Source organism: Nomascus leucogenys, chromosome 5 (genome assembly GCF_006542625.1).
Source record: "Nomascus leucogenys isolate Asia chromosome 5, Asia_NLE_v1, whole genome shotgun sequence".
NCBI classification, from domain to species: Eukaryota; Metazoa; Chordata; class Mammalia; order Primates; family Hylobatidae; genus Nomascus; species Nomascus leucogenys.
Window position 1 is genome coordinate 44,862,661 of NC_044385.1, and position 17,257 is coordinate 44,879,917.

The 17,257-nt window shown below is 39.5% G+C and overlaps 1 protein-coding gene across 6 annotated transcripts in view; it reads left to right on the forward strand.

Annotated features, from left to right (window-relative positions):
* The window catches only part of DNAJC6 (DnaJ heat shock protein family (Hsp40) member C6), a 161,813-nt gene that overhangs the window by 133,877 nt on the left and 10,679 nt on the right, over nt 1-17,257 (forward strand). For all 6 annotated transcript variants that reach the window (XM_030812963.1, XM_030812964.1, XM_012506581.2 and 3 more), the window contains 7 exons: nt 411-490; nt 1,331-1,524; nt 1,622-1,702; nt 4,509-4,943; nt 6,956-7,090; nt 10,892-10,960; nt 13,828-13,947. In XM_030812963.1, the coding sequence (XP_030668823.1) occupies nt 411-490; nt 1,331-1,524; nt 1,622-1,702; nt 4,509-4,943; nt 6,956-7,090; nt 10,892-10,960; nt 13,828-13,947 (1,114 nt within the window). The remainder of the gene's footprint in view (nt 1-410; nt 491-1,330; nt 1,525-1,621; nt 1,703-4,508; nt 4,944-6,955; nt 7,091-10,891; nt 10,961-13,827; nt 13,948-17,257) is intronic.

A 17,257-nucleotide genomic window follows, 5' to 3' on the forward strand; every position in this document is an offset into this window, starting at 1 on the left:
TTAGAGGGAGGATGAGGTGTTATAATGGGAGCAGTTTGTTTTAGCCAGCAGTGGCCTAGAAAGGCTACAGAGAGAATATGAACTTTCAAGACATGCCCTAAAGGATGAGTTCATTGAGTTGGAACAGGGCATCCTGGGTAGAAGGAATGCAGTGAGTCAAAGTATGCCTGTGTGCAAGAACGTAGTACTTAGCGGACGAGAAAATGGTTTGCCAAGGCAGAGTTCAAGTAGAGGAGAGGCTGGAAATGAAGCTGAGCCTATTCTAACTGGGGAGGTCATTTAATATCCATAGTAAACACAAATTCAGATATTGAAACAGTTGAAGGTGCATGTCTCCCAAAAATCTAATCTTTTGATCAGATTCCCTTTTTGCTGATTGATTGTAATGTGCTTCTCTCATGTATTTTTAGGTGACCAACACACAGATATTCCAGCTTCAGTTTCACACTGGATTCATACCACTGGACACAACAGTTTTGAAGTTCACCAAGTAAGTACTGGTTGGGCCAAAAGTCTGTTTGGATCAAATTAGCTGTGAACTGCTGAGGCTCAATGGCACTAGGCTGTAGCATCCCCGGGAATCCTGTGCTGCTGGACTACTGAGTGTCGCTCAGTAGCACAGAGAGGCTGTGGGCATTCTAAAGCTTTCAGTTGAATATGATTTATCTTCAGAAGTACAAAGGGACCAAAGACTTCAAATAGAAAGTTCTAAAATTCTATGTGAGGGAATAAGGGTAAACAAAGCGGAACAAAGTATCACTACTTTTGATCCTTTGCATCTGTGTATCCCCTTGTGTTTTCCAGTGGGGATGGCAGTTTAATCAGTGGTATGGTATCAGCAATGATGCATCAGAATAGATGCCCCGCTATAGCACTGAAGCAGGCTTCTGGAGGACCTTTCTGCACCGATATTATCCTATCTCATAGTGTGGTCTAGGTGAACGCAGGTGTGGGGGTGGCTAAAGCCAGGATGGAGTTGCTGGGGCCAGGATAGGAGTAGATGTTCAAGGGCTCAGGACAGTGGCTGTGGGCCTATTGCACTATTTTAATAACGGATTTTGCCGTGCCAGTCACATCAGCCGTGCTTTCCAGAATGCTTTTACATGCAGTAGCATTCAAATTTGTTGAGCAGGCATTATTCTCCTCTTTTCTCTAGATTAGGAAACTGAAGCTCAGAAAAGTAAAGTAACTTATCTGGTTATGACTGAGTCTTTTTTAGAAATGAGACTTAGATTTAACCTAAGAGTCAACATAAGACGACTTCTGTGCCAAACATCATACCAGTTCCATTGTTTTTCACTGAATTTATCTTTTTTAAATCCCTATTTAGGCCTGAGTTAGATGCATGTGATGTACCAGAAAAATATCCTCAGCTATTTCAGGTGACACTGGATGTAGAACTACAGCCCCATGACAAAGTAATAGACTTAACTCCACCATGGGAACATTACTGCACAAAAGATGTCAATCCCAGCATCCTCTTCTCTTCTCACCAGGAACATCAAGATACGCTGGCCTTAGGAGGTATGAGTCACCTGATGGTTTTGTTTTTCAGGATGAAGCCTCTCTGTTATTTATTTCCTGTGTCTCATTGATGCTACATGGTCTTTTTGTCTTGCAGGACAGGCTCCAGTAGATATCCCTCCAGACAACCCCAGGCATTATGGACAAAGTGGTTTCTTTGCCTCTCTCTGTTGGCAAGGTATTTACAAGTGTTTCTTTAAGTCACATGGTTTGATGATTATGTATTTCTTCTGTAAAGATGTTGGCCCTAGAAGCAGACTACATTAAAGCAGCACTTAGAGGTCATTCAATCCAGGCACACGGACTCCCACCTGTAAGCCCAGCACTTTGGAAGGCCACGATAGGAAGGCCAGGAGTTCAAGACCAGCTCAGGCAATATAGCGAGACCCTATCTCTACCAAAAATTTAAAAAATTAGGTGGGAGTGGTGGCAAATGGCTGTAGTCCTAGCTATATCAGAGGCTGAGGCAGGAAGACTGCTTGAGTCCAGGAGTTCAAGGTTGCAGTGAGCTATGATTGCGCCAGAAGGGTGACAGAGCAAGACTCCATCTCTAAAAAAATTTTTTTAATTAAAAAGTTTTTTAAAAGACATCATTCAAGTTTTCATCCTTCCAATTCCTTCCCTTTTCAAATCAGGCAACTTCCCTACTTTCAACTCAATAGATGCTCTTAGCCTGATGCAAAAGGCCATTTTAAACTGAATTCTCCCTTCTCTATGCTGTGTTTTTGGTCACATCTTTCCTGGACTGACAAATAAGTGTGATTTGTTTATGATCTCCCTTTAGACTGCTGCCTCTGTAATGAGATTAACACAGGATTCTATCTTCTGCTGTCAACTAAATATTATAAAAATATAAAACCAGCATTCCCCCCAGGGAGCCTTAACCACTAGCAGGGCAGAACTGAGCTTACCCTGCTGCAGAGAAAGCAAACACTCGGCCTGTATATCTCTGCTCTTGCTTTAACAGCCATACCAGATAAGGGCTTGATTACTAGGTTCTTTTCTCTTAAACCTGGAGATATTTTCAGAATCCTTCCCAATGTAACACTTCCAACTGCTGCCAGCAGTAGCCTGACATCGGCATCCTAATCAATACCCATTGGCTGTCCTTGCTTTAGAGCTGGCTGAGGTTAACTGTGAGATTCAGTGTAGACGTGGGTAGTCAGGGTTTGGGTATGAAAGGCGTGGGAAACTGGCTGTGGCGATGGTCTATCTGAAATTATCCTGATTGACCTTCCTCTGTTGTGTGAATGTAAGACAATATTCCCATCGCCTTTAGGCTTCAGTTTGATGAAAAAGTTGTTCATAAAATTCCTTTGAATTGAAAGACTCACTTTCAGAATTTTCTTTTGAGAAATGGAACTAGCAAATCCTCAAATTTGGGAAACCCAGTGGTATCTGGACAGTAGGTAGATTTCTTATCCCCTGTTGGCCTTTCTTACCTCTTATTTTCCTCGCAGCAAGGGCTTTTAATACAATTTCACTTCTACCTCTCCACTGTCATTTTAGTAAATAATTTAGAGATAATTCCTGTAGACTCTGAAATAGGTTTTAGTATAGATGTACAGTCTCTTGTCTGAACCTCTCAGAGCCAGGTATGTTTAGGAATGCAGAACTTTTTGGATTTTAGAAGGGTGATATGCTACATAAACTGATGTAACTTGATATCCCAAGTGATATCTCAGATAATAACCTATAATCAAATATATTAATATTTCTACAGTAGAACATATAAATAATAGCCCTAAGTGAGATAAATGAAGACTATAAGCATCTTCATATTCACGTCTGTCAGTTTTCCACCGACTGAATTCATGCCAAACTTAGGAAAACTTTTCCTTTTCATAGCTTATTACATTTTATAATTTGGAATAAAGGATGTGGATCCATACTTGACTTGGAATGTGGGTCTTTCTGGCATTAAATATCAAATTTTTGTGGGAAGATCTATCTCAGGGAGGGCTTGGAAAGTCACTCCTTCCCCAGAGGAGGCCTCTTTCCTGCTGCTCATTTTGTGCTGAAAGTACCCATTTCAAGCTGGTATAAGGACCTTTCACAGCAGAGCCCTTCTTTTCACTTTTTAAATGTGTGGTTCACTTCTGCTCCAGACTGTTAGAGAAAGGATTTGCTTTTGGCTACAGGACACATGGAGAAGTAAAGACAGTGAGAAGTGTCAGCAAATGACTAACAGATAATGGTTTGTACTACCCTCCCCGGCCAAAGCACCTAGCATAGTGCCTGAAAAAAAAATCAACACTTAGGTACTACTTACTATTGATTGGAGTGATTTATAATATCATCTCACGTATTTCTCACAGTAGCCTGTGAGTTAGGTACTATTTATTTATTTAGACACAGTTTCACTCTGTAGCCCAGGCTGGAGTACAATGGCATGATCTTGGCTTATTGCAACCTCTACCTCCTGGGTTCAAGCGATTCTCATGCCTCAGCTTCCCGAGTAGCTGGGATTACAGGCACACGCCACCATATGCAGCTAATTTTTGTATTATTAGTAGAGACGGGGTTCTCACCATGTTGGCCAAGCTGGTTTCAAACTCCTTACCTCAAGTGATCCTATCTCAACCTCCTAAAGTGCTGGGATTACAGGTGTGAGCCACCACGCCCGGCCGTTAGGTACAATTTGTTATCCCCACTTTGCTGAGGAGGAAACCAAGGCACAGACAAGTAAAGTAACTTGCCCAGTGTCATAGAGCCAGTGAGTAGTGAAGCTGAGGTTCAGTCCTAGGCTGGCTCCAGAGTTCCTGCTCCTTACCCCTACACTCTACTGCCTCTCAGATGCTCAACAAGTGGCAGTTGAATGTAATGTGAAATACATCAAGTGTTCCACTGATTAGGGTCTAAAAACACTGTTTGCTCAGGGCTGAATCCTTCTGTCTTTCTGGAATTATATACATATATTATAACGAAAACCAACAATGCTGTGGTCAACAACTAATCTCTTACGGTATACTGGCCTTCCTCAGATCAGAAATCGGAGAAGTCATTCTGTGAGGAGGACCACGCTGCTCTAGTGAATCAGGAAAGTGAGCAATCGGATGATGAACTTCTGACACTTTCCAGTCCGCATGGCAATGCCAATGGTGACAAGCCTCATGGAGTCAAGAAGCCCAGCAAAAAGCAGCAGGAGCCAGCAGCCCCTCCACCCCCTGAGGATGTGGACCTTTTGGGCCTGGAAGGGTCTGTAGTGAGTAACAGCTTCTCTCCGCCAGCAGCTCCTCCCACCAATTCTGAACTACTGAGTGACCTGTTTGGGGGTGGAGGTGCAGCTGGTCCCACTCAGGCTGGACAGTCAGGAGTGGAAGATGTGTTTCATCCTAGTGGACCTGCGTCTACCCAGTCAACACCACGCCGCTCTGCCACCTCCACCTCCGCGTCTCCAACCCTAAGAGTGGGAGAAGGTAATGTTGCACTGTGCCTCTCAGATTTGAATTCTAACCTTTGGGCCAGATAGGTGGAATTGACCTTTCCTAATAAGCTGGACTTTTCTGATTTCACTGTAAGTCCTTTAGAGGAGGTCTGTATCTTTATTTAAATTGAGAGCATAAGAGAAAATAGAAATATTGTCCATTTGGGTAGCACACTAAGGTAGTGTAAGAGTGGACGTTTGAGCTTCACACTCTTCTAATTTTCTTTGTTTAGCACTTCAACCCCTGAGCTGCATTAGTTTGCTTAAACATACTGATTGATGAATTATTATTGATAAAAATAGCTAATATTTATGAGATATTTACTATTTGCCAGACATGGAATTTAATACTAAACATTATTTAATTCTCATAGAAACTCAATAAATAAGTGCTGTTTTTATCCCCATTTTATAGTTGAGGAAATGGAAGCGTAGAATTAAATCAGTAGCATAGGTTTATATGACTAGTGATTGATAAGGCCAGTGTCCAAACCTAGGTTATTTGACTCTAGAGCCTTCCCTCTACTTTCCTATAATGCCTTCCTGAAGTTATAGTTTTCTGAATATATGTTGGCTATCCAGGGAATTGTTTGGTTATTTGAAAATATGTTTAAGTGACTCATGCCAGAAGCACAGCTTCCTAGAACAGAGTAGTTGGTACTAGGTAAGGAGTTTGAGCCCCTTGAGGCTCTGTTAGTTTCACTGTCTCATTGCCAGAGACTCAAACCTACTATGGGTCATCTAGGATTTTTTGACATTTATAAGACAGTGTAGCTGGATAAGCAGAGATCCAGTACAACTCCTGAAGAACCCACTCAAATTAGCTGCCCCTTGGTCCTGTCAACATTAACCAAGATAACTTCATATTAGGAAGGGTAAAGAGAAATGTCTCAACTCTTCAGGCCTATAGTTTCCTATAGGAACATTTTTTTTTCCCCAAGCGTATCCTTCCCAGAAGGCTCTGGGCTGGTCTTGACTTGTGATGGTTCAGCTGGAGGCATCCTTCATGAGTGTGGGTCTCAGAATTACAGAGTATTGGTGTTGAGGCTCAAGCTCTGATGTTAGCTATTGATGGAGCCAGGATGTGAAGTCAGGTGCCCTGAATCCTATGCCAGTGCTATTTCTTCTGTACTTCACTTCCTTCCATATAGTTTTAACTTGCCAAAGTGAAAAGAAGCTCTGTCAGGAAAACAGTTTCCAAGATCCAAGATAGCACAGTACTCGATAATTGCATTTTAAGACTATGCACCTGGTGTGACTCTCATGATTTCATTCATCATAGTTTCAGGCAGCTAGTGGCATTCCAGTGCCAGAAGGGGCCTTAGACATCAGTTAATTCTGTGTCTCATGTTATAGACAATGAAACTGAGGCTTAGATGTACTGATAGACCTGTCTGAGGATACCCACTGGATTAGTGGCATACCCAGGTCTAGAATGCAAGTATTCTATCCCCCCAAGAGGAAGTAGAAAGAACACCCAAGTCTAGAGTTAAAGACCTGGATTTGAATCCCAGGACTTAACTGTCTATGTAACATTATTGAAAAATCTTCTCAGTTGTAAAATGGGGATGATACATATTAGCATTGTTGCAAAGACTAAATTTTGAGCTCTTGTCTTGTGGTGTTGGGCAGTTGTAGTTATTGGAGAATGTCCCTAGTTTAACATAAATTGATATTTTAAATGTACTAAGTATGGTAAGAAGGGATAAGACTAGATAACAAATAAATCCTGCTCTTAAAACCGAGGTGGGATATATGGCTTAATACGTTTTCAGCTAAGACGTCCTTGGCACAATGCTCTCCTAACATCTGCTGGGCAGATTAGCCTTGTGTAGCAGCAATGGTATCGACTGTGGTTCAACAGATAAATCCAGACTACTCCTTTGTCCACAAAGATAGGAAATTCTTGGAGTCCACTGTTAGCCCTGCAGGAAGTGACAATTCTTTGACATTTAGTGAACCAACTCATGGGACAAATAAATATATTTCCCTATTGTTTTCTAGGTGCCACCTTTGACCCATTTGGAGCACCTTCTAAACCATCAGGTCAGGATTTGCTGGGTTCTTTTCTGAACACATCCAGCGCTTCCAGTGACCCCTTTCTCCAGCCCACAAGAAGTCCTTCGCCCACAGTACATGGTAAGGAAATATTTTATATTGTGTTCAGTGGAACATAGTTTTCTGCAAGATATCAGTAAGTGCTCATATATAAAAGCACCCTGTGGGTGCTTTTTGGTGAAAGCTTCCTCACACATCTCTGTTTTTGAAATTAACAACTCACCTTAACATATCAAAAGCTCTGGGTTGTCTTACAGGACAGAAACCTGCTTAACTTTGTTTTGCTCTGCTTTCCTATTTGACTATGGTATCCTTTTTTGCGTTAGAGCTACATGGACAGAATCATAAATGACCCTTGATTGTAGGACATACAATTATTTTATGTACCAATAAGAAAGAAAAAAACACTGCCACTATGAAATGACTGGAAGATACTTCTTGGTTAGAGAAATCTTTGAAATGTGGAAAAATATGTCTTAAATAAAAAAAATATGTTAGTAGTCCACAAAATTGGTATTCCAAAGAACAAAGTTTGGGATATGATAGCCACTAGTTACGTGTGGCTGTTGATGACTCTAAATGTGGCTAGTCTGATTTGAGATACACTCCAAGTATAAAATACATACCAGATTTCAAAACTTAGTACAAAAAAGGCATGTGAAACATCTCATCAATATTTTTATATTGATCATTTATTAACATAATATTTTGAACATACTGGGTTAAATAAACTATATTATTAAAAATAATTTCAATAGTGTCTTTTTACTTTTTAAAATGTGACTGCTAGGAAATATAAAATTACATATGTGGCCCAAATTATATTTCTATGTTAGAGACTTAGGTTGTATAGAGAGTAATAATCACATTCATTTATAAAAGTGTGTCACTTAGGTAACATTGATTAAAACCGGAGCTCTGCAGTGAGGGATAAATAAATTTGAGCCAGAGAGTTGTAGCTCATTCCTGATGTTGAAGTCTATTGAACATTATTGGCCACAACCTAGAAGGTGATGTATGGTTGAAGGCATCCTGAGCTTGCTTGGAGAATGCAGTCCAGTCATCAGTTGACTTTGGGAAACCATGCCAATGCAAAAGGAAGATGACTTTTGCAACACTGGTGAAACTGAAAAAGAGTCCGGGACTAAAAAAGAGTCCAGGAACAACTTTTATTGTTCATTTCCAACTAGTCTTTAATCTCAGACTATTTGAAGTGCATCCTCAGGACAATATACAAGAAATTCCCGTCTTACCTATGAGTCATGCTCACTTGAGAGAGTCTCCTGATTGGATGTTGACTGCTTGTAGGAGAAAAGATGCAGGAATGTAGAGTAGAGTTGGTTTTCTCACTCATTTAAAATGTTAAGTCATGTCATTGCTCTGCTCAAAATGCCTCCCCATTTCACTCAGCGTGAAAACCAAAGTCCTTGAAATGGCCTATGTAGGCTCTGTATGCTCTAGCATCCCAGTGCCCGTGACCTCATTTCCCATTCTCTCCCACTTTACTCTCTGCATTCCAGCTGTACTGGCCTCTTTGCTGTTGCACTGGCTGTTTCCTCTGCCTCATACTCTTCCCCAGGCATCTGTGTGGCTAAGTCCTTCACCTCCTTCAAGTCTTTGCTCAAATGTCACCTTCTCAGTGGAGTCTACTCTGATTCCTCCATTTCAAATCGCAACTCATCTCCCTGCCCTACTCTGCATTCCCCTTTCTGTTGTGCTTAGTAACTTCCAGTATATGCAATAATAACTTATGTGTTACATTTTTTTGTCATCTATCTCTCTCTGTTAGAACATGAATTCCACAAAGGCAGGGCATTTTCGATTTTGTTCATTAATGCATCCGTAGTGCCTAAAAGAATTACTGGCACATGCTAGGTGCTATCTATCTTTCCAATATTAAATATAAAATGAATTAACTCATTTTTCCCATCAAAGTTTCTTTGATGCACAGTGATAGTGTCATAAGGCTATATGTTTTCCTGATTTTAATACTTTGAAATTATTGTTTTAATAAGAGTACTACCCTTTGTGTCCCATGGACGTGGGTGTTCATACTTGGCAGCTTGTCAGTTTTGGATCCAGTTTTCTGTTTCTGATGAGCTGATTAGAACATGATGTTTATCACCCAGTTTAGGCCAGTTAGTGCTCCTTTGTTTTGTGGTTACGTTTCTCATTTTGGCCTGTATTGTGCTAGCGAGTGGAAAGAATTTTCTCCTCTCCTTGTTGGGAAAGCAATGATCATTTCACTGTTACTGAATCAACTCACCGTCTTTATATAGGACAGAATATAGGTGACACTCAGATGTCTGCTTTGGGAGGTCAGATTGCCCACCTCCAAATCCTCAGGGTACTTCCCCCGGGTTTCTGCAAGGCATTGCCAATCTCTTGTGAAAATAAAAAAAATACTGCCTTTGGGCTCAACAAATATTTATTGAACATCTATTCTGAAGAGAACAATCACTTGGGACATGATGTTGGAAGAACAAATAAATAATCATAATAAAAGGCAAAATAGAGACTAAAATATTAGGTAATTACCTTTCTGAAAAAATGTATTCCTGTTTCTCTAACAGACCTTAAGTTTCTTGAGGATAGATAATGCATCTTTTAGTCTCTGTCCCCCTGGTGTGGTGCCTTGCATGTGGTAGGTAGTCATAAGGGTTTGTGGGTTTTATTAGCAATAAGGTTGAAGTTCTGATACCTACTTCTACGTCTTAATTGGATGTAAGACTAAGATCAGAGCTTAAAGGAAATCAGATAGAACATATTAGCAAAACCGTCTAACTTCCACCTCAGTGGAATGGGTTACTATGTAAAAAGAGAAGGGAGACATAGAAAAGAAAGAATTATTATTGCTGATAATGGCATATCCTTTTTAACTTAATGATGGGAAGGTACTAGATGACTTGGTTGGTACTAAGTAAACAAAACAAGGAAATAAAAGATTTGGAATGCTAATCTTGATGCCTTCTGGTGGTGATGTGTGTGCGTGTGTGTGTGTGTGTGTGTGTTTTAAATCCCAGTTGCAATGTCAGTTTAGTATTTACATTTTAATCATTAATTTGTGTGGGCAAAACCTAGAGCTGCCTCAGAAAGAAATTCTTCATCATGGCGTCCTGTTTCCTATATAGATTTTATAGATGTATAAAAAACTTACTACGCACATGTATTCCTCTAGTACACCTGATTCCTTTTAGCCAAATATTTCTTTTAAATTATATGTTTGGAACTTTGAGGGGGGGGGTCAGAATGATTTATTTTGAAGCTGTAATGAGTTTATTTTGAGTACTATAGACACATCCCTGACAACCAGCATAGTGATGGTGTATAGCCAGTGCCCAATACATGTTCTGCATGACTCATGATTCTCAACTCATGTCACAGCAGAGGAGAAAACAAAATGTCAGTTTTAAGTGGATTATGCCCCTATACTTAATGCTTAGCAAAGGTAAACTGAGTTTAAGGTGTTTTCCCCCTTTTCTTATTGCACACTGACTTTGTGTTAAATTTAGAGGTGGGACACACACACATAAGATAGTTCTTTCTTGCCTTCGAGGGACTCACAACTGAATGGAGACAGACACTTGCTCAGTGATAACTCAAAGTGTGTGGATATGGAGGTAAAACCAAAGTGAGACAAAGAAGGAGCAGAGACAAATAATATGTATTTTCTGTCAAGCCTCGTGTGAACAACCATAGGTGAAGGCAGAACATATCGAGTATTGCAGAGTGTGGCAAGAACTCAGAAGGAGGAGTGGATATCTTGGGATCTTGCTGGGGCCATGCAGGCTTCAGGGATGGAATGGCATTATCCTGTGTGAACTCAGAAAAGTGGGTTCTGAGCTCTCTTGTTCTCATTCTTTTTCTTTTCCCCATTTGTAGCTTCTAGTACGCCTGCTGTGAACATTCAGCCAGATGTTTCTGGAGGTTGGGACTGGCATGCTAAACCAGGTAAAAGCAAGTTATTTTCTGTACACATTTATACAATTGCAAAAGCATAATCCTTACCCAAGATGAAGTGAGTACTCACGGAGTATTGTGGCCTACCTGTGTAATTTGTGTCACTTTTTCCTAAAGATTCATATTCTAGAAGAGCTTTTCCCAATGCACTTGGTGACATGATAGTGCTACTTACCATACACCATTTAACTTTTCTAAATTTCATTTGCTGAATGTCTTGACAGTAGAATCAGATGGATATAAATATATATCAAACTCTATCACTTAGAAACTCTTGGGTTTTTTTGGCAAGTCTGAGCCTCAGTTTTCTTATCTGAACAATGGGGATAATAATTTTGGTCCCACACAGTTGTGTAAGTTTAAATAAAAAAAACTTATATAAGAATTTCTGGCATAGTATATATAGATGCTGACAAATGTGAATATTCTTCCTTCTTTACAAAGTACTTATTTCAGGGTGGGATTTGTCTGTCATCAGTAAGGTCTCCTCCTCATGACCACTATGGCATTTATGGAGCTGTCTCGTGTGACTGCTCCTGACAGTGAGCAAGTTAAGTTCACGCGTGCACATACAAACACATACACAATGGGCTTATCACAACAACTTTCTGAAGCAGTTGCTGTTTCCTTTTTTTATTGTAGCAACCCCCTCCCCACAACATAACATTTACCCTGCCAATAATTTCCAAGTGTACAATACAGTATTATCAGCTACATGCACTTTGTTGTGCAACAGATCCCCAGAACGAACCCACCTCCCCACTGACCTTCTCACATAACTGAAACTCTACACTCACTAAATAACTCCCTACCTCTGCCTCCACCAGCCCCTGGCCACCACCCTTCTACATGAGTTTGACTACTTTAGATACCTCCCATAAGGAGAATCATACAGCATTTGACTTTTGTGGCTGGCTTGTTTCACTTAGTATAATATCCTCAAGGTTCATCTGTGTTGTAACATGTGACAAGATTTCCTTCTGTTTTTAATTAAAAAAATTTTTTTGGCTGGGGCGTAGTGGCTCACGCTTATAATCCCAGCACTTTGGGAGGCTGAGGTAGAAGGATCCCTTGAGGCCAGGAGTTCATGACCAGTCTGGGCAACATGGCAAAACCCCATCTCTACAAAAATACAAAAATTAGCCAAGTATGGTGGTGTGTGCCTGTAGTCCCAGCTACTTGGGAGGCTGAGATGGGAGAATTACTTAGGCCCAGGAGGTTGAGGCTGCAGTGAGCCAAGATCACACCACTGCACTCCAGCCTGGGTGACAGAGTGAGAATCCTGTCTCAAAAAAAAGATTTTTCTTTAAATTGGCACATAAAATTGTATGTATTCGTCGTGTGCAATATGATGTTTTGAAGTACATATACACTGTGATATGGTTAAATGTAACTAATTAACAAATGCATTACCTCACATGGTTATCATTTTTGTGGTGAGAACATTTAACATCCATTCTCTTTGAATTTTTCAAGAATGTAGTAGATCATCATTAACTAGAGTCACTACACTGTACAATGGATCTCTTGACTTATTTCTCCTTTCTAGCCGTAATAATATATCCTTTAACCAATGCCTCCTCATCCCCGCCCTACCTCCAACCACCCCAGCACCTGGTAACCACCATTCTCTACTCTTTATTTCTATGAGACCAACTTTTTTAGCTTCCACATATGAATGAGAACATGCAGTATTTGTCTTTCTGTGCCTGGCTTATTTCACGTAACATGATGCTGTCTAGGTTTATCCGTGTCATCTCAAATGACAGGAATTCCTCCTTTTTATGGCTCAATAGTATTCTATTGTGTATATACACCATATTTTATTTATCCATTCATCCATTAATGGACACTTAGGTTGATTCCATATCTTGGCTGTTGTGAATAGTGCTGCAATAAGCATGGGAGTGCAGATATCTCTTTGACATACTGACTTGATTTCCTTTGGATATATACCCAGTAGCAGGATTGATAAATCATGTAGGAGTTCTATTTTTAATATTTTAAGGAACCTCCAAATTGTTTCCCATAATGGCTGTACTAATTTACATTCCCACCAACTGTGTCCTTTTTTCTCTACATCCTTGCCAACATGTTTTTTTTTGTTTGTTTTTTTTAAATAGCAATTCTGACAGGAGTGAGGTGATATGTCATTTTGGTTTTGATTTGCATTTCTATGATGATTAGTATTTTTTTATACATCTGTTGGTTTTATACGTCTGTTGGTTTTCTTCTGGTATTCATCTGTATGTTTTCTTCTGGTAATTTCATAGTTTTGGGTCTTACATTTAAATCTCTAATGGATTTTGAGCTGATTTTTTTATATGGTGAGAGATGAGTCTTTTTACCCTGTTGCCCTCTTATTCTGTTGATTGTTACCTTCTCTCACTGCAGTTTTTAGCTTGACAATTGTTCCATTTGTTTTTCTTTTGTTGCCTGTGATGTTGGTTTCATATTATTTCTCTTTTGTAAAACTAATGGTAAAATGCTGAAGCTCAAAGATGTTAAGCAAGATTCCCAAGGTCACTCAGGAATTGGCAAAGCCAGAATCCAGATCCAGACCTAACTTCAAATCCTATAGGAAAGAGTGACATGAGGACCTGGAAATAAAACAAACACTGGAAATAATAGTTCACACTTGTGGCCTGGAAACAGCATTTGTCTTTTCTGTGTTCTGTCCTTGTTCAAGGCCACCATTCACCCAGGTCAGGGAAACATGGTCTAGCAACTTCTTAGACGTTTTCAAACCCTGTCCTAATTTGCCTAGGAGACAAATAAACAGTAACTCTGGAATTCTGAATTTCAGAATTCAGCCTCAAACAGCTAACTCATTTTCAATGACCTTATTTCCTTTTCAGGAGGCTTTGGAATGGGAAGCAAGTCAGCTGCCACCAGCCCAACCGGATCCTCGCATGGTACTCCCACCCATCAAAACAAACCGCAGACTTTGGATCCTTTTGCCGACCTTGGGACACTAGGTACAAACTCAGAAGATCAAGATACAAATAACATTTATTTATAGCTATAAAGCCTCAAATCTCAGTCTTCGGTGTTACAGCAAGCTGGTATTGTCACCTGGAACCTCAAATAGTGTGTATTCTTAAGCTATCCTCTGAAACCTGAGATTGGCTTTTTAAAAAAGGAAAGCGAGAATCAGATATGGGGTTAGAAATCATCTTTATTGATTCATTTCTCCAGTGCCTAATTCTGGATGTGTAGCATGAATAAAGTTAGAGCTTTCAGGGGCTCATGGCAACAGAGTTTGGCTGCGCAAAAGTAATGCGTAGGGAAACAGTATGAGACAGGGCTGGTCAGATGGATTTGTGCCACATGATGCCAACCTTGCAGAACACTTACTGTGATACGGTGATGTTACCTGTGAGATCTTCACACCATTCCCCTTCTCTCCATTAACTGTGGTGCTCTCCGGTCAATTTGTAAAATTCTGTACAGAAAATAACTCAAGTATCGTATTGCCAGAATATTTTCACCATATGTTAATAGATGTTACAGGATAAGTGTTCTGAGAGCAAGTGAGATTGGGAAGCACTTGTTTCCGTGGATTTTGATTACCACTAAGAGGGACACAGTGTCCAGAGTTCTCAAACTGATTTCACCAAGGAACCTGTTTTCAAGGAGGGGTTCATTGGACTAATGTGTTCTGAAACATTTTCTTCCTCCTTTTTCCTTCGTCCTCTAAGGCAGTGCAGATTTGTTAAGTAAGGGTGGTGTAGCCCTGACACAAAGGTTTATCTTGGCCATGTTGATAGTCTGTGATCTCAGAAAGCCCTCCTGAGGCATTTAGAGCCAGATGGAGGGAATGTGAGCCTGGCTACCGTTGTTGTCTGTAACTTGTGTCAGCGTCTTTATCTTCCATTTTGTACTATTTAGATGTTTTTCCCTTTTAAGAACTCTCAAAATTATTTTATGCAGTCATTTTCTTCTCCACCTTTCTTTGTATCTTACTGAAAATTTCAAATTTTAAAGTAATATATCAGATGAAATTTTACTTCAATAAAATCTCATTTATTATTTATTTTTAATGCATTTATTCATCCAACAAATATTTATGAAAGTGCCTTCTAGGTGCTAGGACTGTTTTAGTAAAAAAAAAAAAAAACCAAAACAAAACAAAACTCCTGCCTTAATAAAACTTATATTATAAAAGGGGAATCAAATAATAAATTAATAAATATATAATGTCAAATAATGAAAACAATAAAAATAACAGTTAATAGTTATTGGGGCCTTACTGTGTGCCAGACACTACTTGAAGTGCTTTACATATATATATCATTTCATTTAATCTTCCTCATAATCTTTTGAAGTAGTGACTGTTATAATCCTCGTTTTACAGATGAGGAAACAGGGACACAAGAGGTTAAGTAACATGCACAAATCACAAGCTTTCAACACCAAGAAGTCTAGCTCTGGAGCTTGCACTCATAAAAGGTTTAGAGGTTGATGTAGCTGAGTGTGGGAAGGGGTATCAGTTCAGTTCATCCAGTCAATGGTTTTCTACCCTTGAGCATTAATTCCCTCATTTCACAGGTATTTTTGAGTACTTACTATGTGGTAGGCATTCAGGATGTAATAAAGAATCAAAGCAGATGACATTCCTGTTCTTTGAAACTTGCACTACAGTAGGAGGAAGAAACTTTAATCAAATGTAAAATATCCACTACTGTAGGGGCTACACAAGATGGAGCATTTTTTAAAAAGCTCCCCAGGTAATTCTAATGCACAATCAAGGTTGAGAACTACTGCTTTGCTTTTAATGAGGATTGCAGTGGTCTCTGGATTTAGCTACCACTTTGTATTTCTGTCAGTTCTCTGCTTCAATAGTATTAACAATTAGACTTGCTGAGCATAGGGAGAAAATATTCTAGAAGGGTAGACATCAGAGAGTCCTGCAATGTTGATGAGCCCCATGAGTGCGGGGTCAGCGTCTGCTTTTTCATCGCTGTATCTGCAGCCTGGCATCTAGAGGACGCTCAATAGTGCTTCCTAAACGAATGAATAACTGACAGTATGGTAGGCATATGGCAAGGTTTTCTTAGTTCTTTTGGCTTTTCCATATTTACCAAAATTTAAAATAAAAAAACACATATGTTCAGAACAGAGTAAGCTTCCTTAAATATAAAATGAAACCCCAGTATAGAATGAATACCAAGTCTTGGGTGTTCCCCTGCTATTGGCAGGAGGGCTCAGGGACATAGGAAGAAGGACTTCATGCTGCTAGTTATGGAATGAGTGGGGCAATGCCAAGCTTGAAGACGAGCCCTGTCATTACAGTTTCCTATCACCAAGTGTTCACTGAGCCCTGAAGATGTACCAGGCATGTGCTTATTAGCATATGAGCTTACGTTATTTTATAATATATAATGTCTCTTTGTTTGCTTAATTGTGAAATACTTTCATATAGTTGTTGTCTTTACAGTATAGTTGTCTTTCCTATAGTTGTCTTTACAGTATACCTGTGATATAGACATAGTTTTGATTAAACAGATGAAGAAACTGAGGCTCAAAGGAGTGAGATTTTTTTACCCAGCTTTAGAAGAGCAAAGATTCTCTATATCCTGTTTTCAGCTATATTCTTAGTGCCCAGCATAGTACATGACACTTGGTAATGCTCGTCAAATAGTGGTGAATTAGTGTATATATGTATGAATGAATGAAGAATGAATGCAAGAATGAATGATAGAGCTGAGACTCAAACTCAGATTGATGGTAAGTCCAGTGATCATGATGCATTTCCAGTAGGGAAGGAAAGTGGAGCCTCAGGATCAGAATAGGGAAAGTATCTATAGAAAGAAGAGATAGTAAGGGATGAGTTATAGTGAAAGGCTTAGCAATTAGGAGAGGAATTAAGGATTACTGAGTGTAGTAAATGAACATGACATTTGGAGGTAGGATGCACATAGTCTAATCCCAGCTCCATTAATTAGCTGTGTGATCATGAGCATATCAGGAAACCTCTCTGAGCCTTAATTTCCTTATCTTTAAAGTGGAGCCAGTGATACTACTTACCTCCTAAGTAGTTGTGTAGATCTGAGCAGTAATGTATATAAACACATTTTGTTAACTCTAAAGAGCTATATAAATATTAGTTATTTTATTATTGTTACTTTAGACTTATTACATGAAAGGGTCTTTGGAGATCAGCACATTTCAGTTTCTCATTTTACCTCTTTAAATGCAAGCCACAGCTGTTTTTCATATTTTGGACACAGCCCAGCTTGTATGCAGTGAGTGCTTAAAAGTTTGGAGATTATGGAATCAAGATTC